Raw genomic sequence first — 2,600 nt, forward strand, 5'->3', positions numbered from 1 at the left:
TTGATCAGGTATAGGTTGTTTACAAGGTTGTTTTATAGTTTACAAGAAAATGTAAGCAGACATCCTAATGTTATAGATTTATTACAATTAAATCATATTTTAGGATAAACCTTAAGATAAGATAAGATAAGATAAGACTTTATTGATCCCCTTAGGGAAATTAACTTGTTACAGCAGTATGAAAACAGGAAAAACAGAAAGAAATACAACTAAGGGAAAAATATTGTACATATAGTGTGTAGTTATTTACTCTAAAAATATCTAAAAAAAATAATATATACATTCGGATATGCAAAATATATTAGGTATTGCACTCATTGTATTGTACTTAGTTGCACTTATTGCATTAGTACTATAACTAAAGTATTAAATTATTGCACCCCAACAGGCACCTATCATGAATCTTTGACCGTGGCATGACAGTTGATACCAGACAATTTGGTTTAAGTATTTACACACAACAGCCACCAGCCATTGGTTAGAGCTGATCAAATGAATATCTGATCATATAATTACATTAACTAAGCAGTACAAGTGTTCCTAATGAAGTGCCACTGATTGTATATACACTGTGGTTATGTTTAATAATGTTAGGTGTTGCCAGGGAACATAATGTGGGGTCTGAGAAAATGTATTTCCCATTGCTGGCTGCAAAAGTTTTAGAATATAAAAAAATATTTGGAAAATTAGGTAACTTTCTTACGACCATATTAAAATAGATAGATAGATAGATAGATAGATAGATAGATAGATAGATAGATAGATAGATAGATAGATAGATAGATAGATAGATAGATAGATAGATAGATAGATAGATAGATAGATAGATAGATAGATAGATAGATAGATAGATAGATAGATAGATACTTTATTGATCCCGAAGGAAATTAAAGCCCCAGTAGCATAATACAACAAACAATTAACAGTACAAAACAAAACAAAAGCAAACAGAAAAACGGAGTAGTTCTTGTATTCTACATAAAATGGATAACTGGTAAATGTAATGACTATGCATGAGGTATAGTTTCAGTGTAAAGATTGAATAGTGATTAAATTATTAAATAGTAAAATGACATGTGACAATATTAGTATATTATTAACTTAATAAAATTAATACTTAATAATATTAGTATTATTAAGTATAATATTAGTAACAATAATAGTGGCTATATTAACATACTGACAAAAAAGTACACAAGAAAAGAAAGGACTATTCTAGATTAATGGCTATGAGTTGATTTTAACTATATCAGAACATTTTAAAATTCGTTTTAGACAAGCAGTTTTGTGCACACTTAGACTCACACCCTTTAAATAAAACAAACTTTGTGCAAAATTTTAATTTACATTTAAATTCAGCACAATAAAAATTGTGTCATTGCACTTGAAAACAAATGCCATATTCAGTTGTGTTGTGTAATGTACACAAAAGTCAAAAAGCTGTGGCAAACTAAAATAATCTGATCTTGCAAGCTAAATTGGCATATTTGCTGGTCTGATACTTTCCCAGAACTTAAGAGAAAGCTGTCAGACAATAAAAGGGGCATGCCTCTGATACCCTGGGAAACTTTCACCCGACAGAAGCCAAGCAGCCAGTTAACCATAAAACGAACATCTCCAATTGTTGTGATGAGCCAACCCTCTGGTCTCGGAGTGTGGGAAAAGCAATCCAGCACAAGCCACATGGCTTTGTAATGGAAATGCCTGCCTATAAATACAGGGCAGAGTCAGTCAGAGAGTCCCAAAACCTACTCTGCAGATCAGGAGAAACAGTTTACAAGACAGAAGCCATGGTGACACACTCGACTATCCTCTCTACCTTTGACCATCAGAGATTTAATGAAAAGGACAGACTCAAGGCAAGTGTAAAATTTCGATATTGTTGTTTTATTATTTTGCTTGTTTTTCTTACATCTTTTTTTTACAGCTTGAAACATGTTCTAACAAATCTCTTTATTTCCTATTACAGCTGAGAAAGCCACTTGTGGAAAAGATGCGCCGAGACCGCATCAACAACTGCATCGATCAGCTGAAGAAGCTGTTGGAAAAAGAGCTGCACAAGCAAGATCCAAACTCCAAGCTGGAGAAAGCTGACATCCTGGAGATGACAGTGAGCTTCCTGAAGGAGCAGCAGAAAATTCCTACAGTGCAGGCCCAGAGGGACTATAACCAAGGCTACTCTCACTGCTGGAGAGAGTCTCTAAACTTCCTTAACTTCCAGTCTGGTGGAGAAAGATCAGCGCAGGAGATCCAGCAGGTCAACCTAGACCAGAAATTCAGCCCGAAGATTTGCTCCGGTTCATCTGTACCCAGTGGCAAACAGAGCCACAGTGACCAACAGCAACCCAACAGGCCTGTCTGGAGGCCCTGGTAGAACCACAAGACTGAGTTAACCTGAGGAACTATAATGTGCCTCACTGAAGTAGGAAATATTTATTTCCAGTAGTGGTTTTGTCATCATATTGTTTGGCAAAAAACCTTATATAAATGTTAATTGTGTAAGATGAAACACTTAATTTATCTTTAATGATTCATGTTGCCTTATTAGTTATAGATTAGCAGCGCTTAATTTGATGTTCACCGCCTGTAACATTTTTCTA

General features: G+C 34.6%; 1 protein-coding gene across 1 annotated transcript; it reads left to right on the forward strand.

Moving 5' to 3' along the window:
• The first annotated feature begins 1,790 nt into the window (after positions 1-1,790).
• On the forward strand, positions 1,791-2,374 carry her12 (hairy-related 12). Its single transcript, XM_063015891.1, has 2 exons — positions 1,791-1,859; positions 1,970-2,374. The coding sequence occupies exons 1-2, from the start codon at positions 1,791-1,793 to the stop codon at positions 2,372-2,374; spliced, it is 474 nt and encodes a 157-aa protein (XP_062871961.1).
• Positions 2,375-2,600: the final 226 nt, after the last annotated feature.

The sequence above is a fragment of the Trichomycterus rosablanca genome, chromosome 19, assembly GCF_030014385.1.
Source record: "Trichomycterus rosablanca isolate fTriRos1 chromosome 19, fTriRos1.hap1, whole genome shotgun sequence".
Classification (NCBI taxonomy): domain Eukaryota; kingdom Metazoa; phylum Chordata; class Actinopteri; order Siluriformes; family Trichomycteridae; genus Trichomycterus; species Trichomycterus rosablanca.

Coding starts and splice junctions, on each gene's coding strand:
- her12 (XM_063015891.1), top strand. CDS start 1,791: ATGGTGACACACTCGACTATCCTCTCTACCTTTGACCATCAGAGATTT. Junction 1,860..1,969: donor ATGAAAAGGACAGACTCAAG/GCAAGTGTAAAA, acceptor TTCCTATTACAG/CTGAGAAAGCCACTTGTGGA.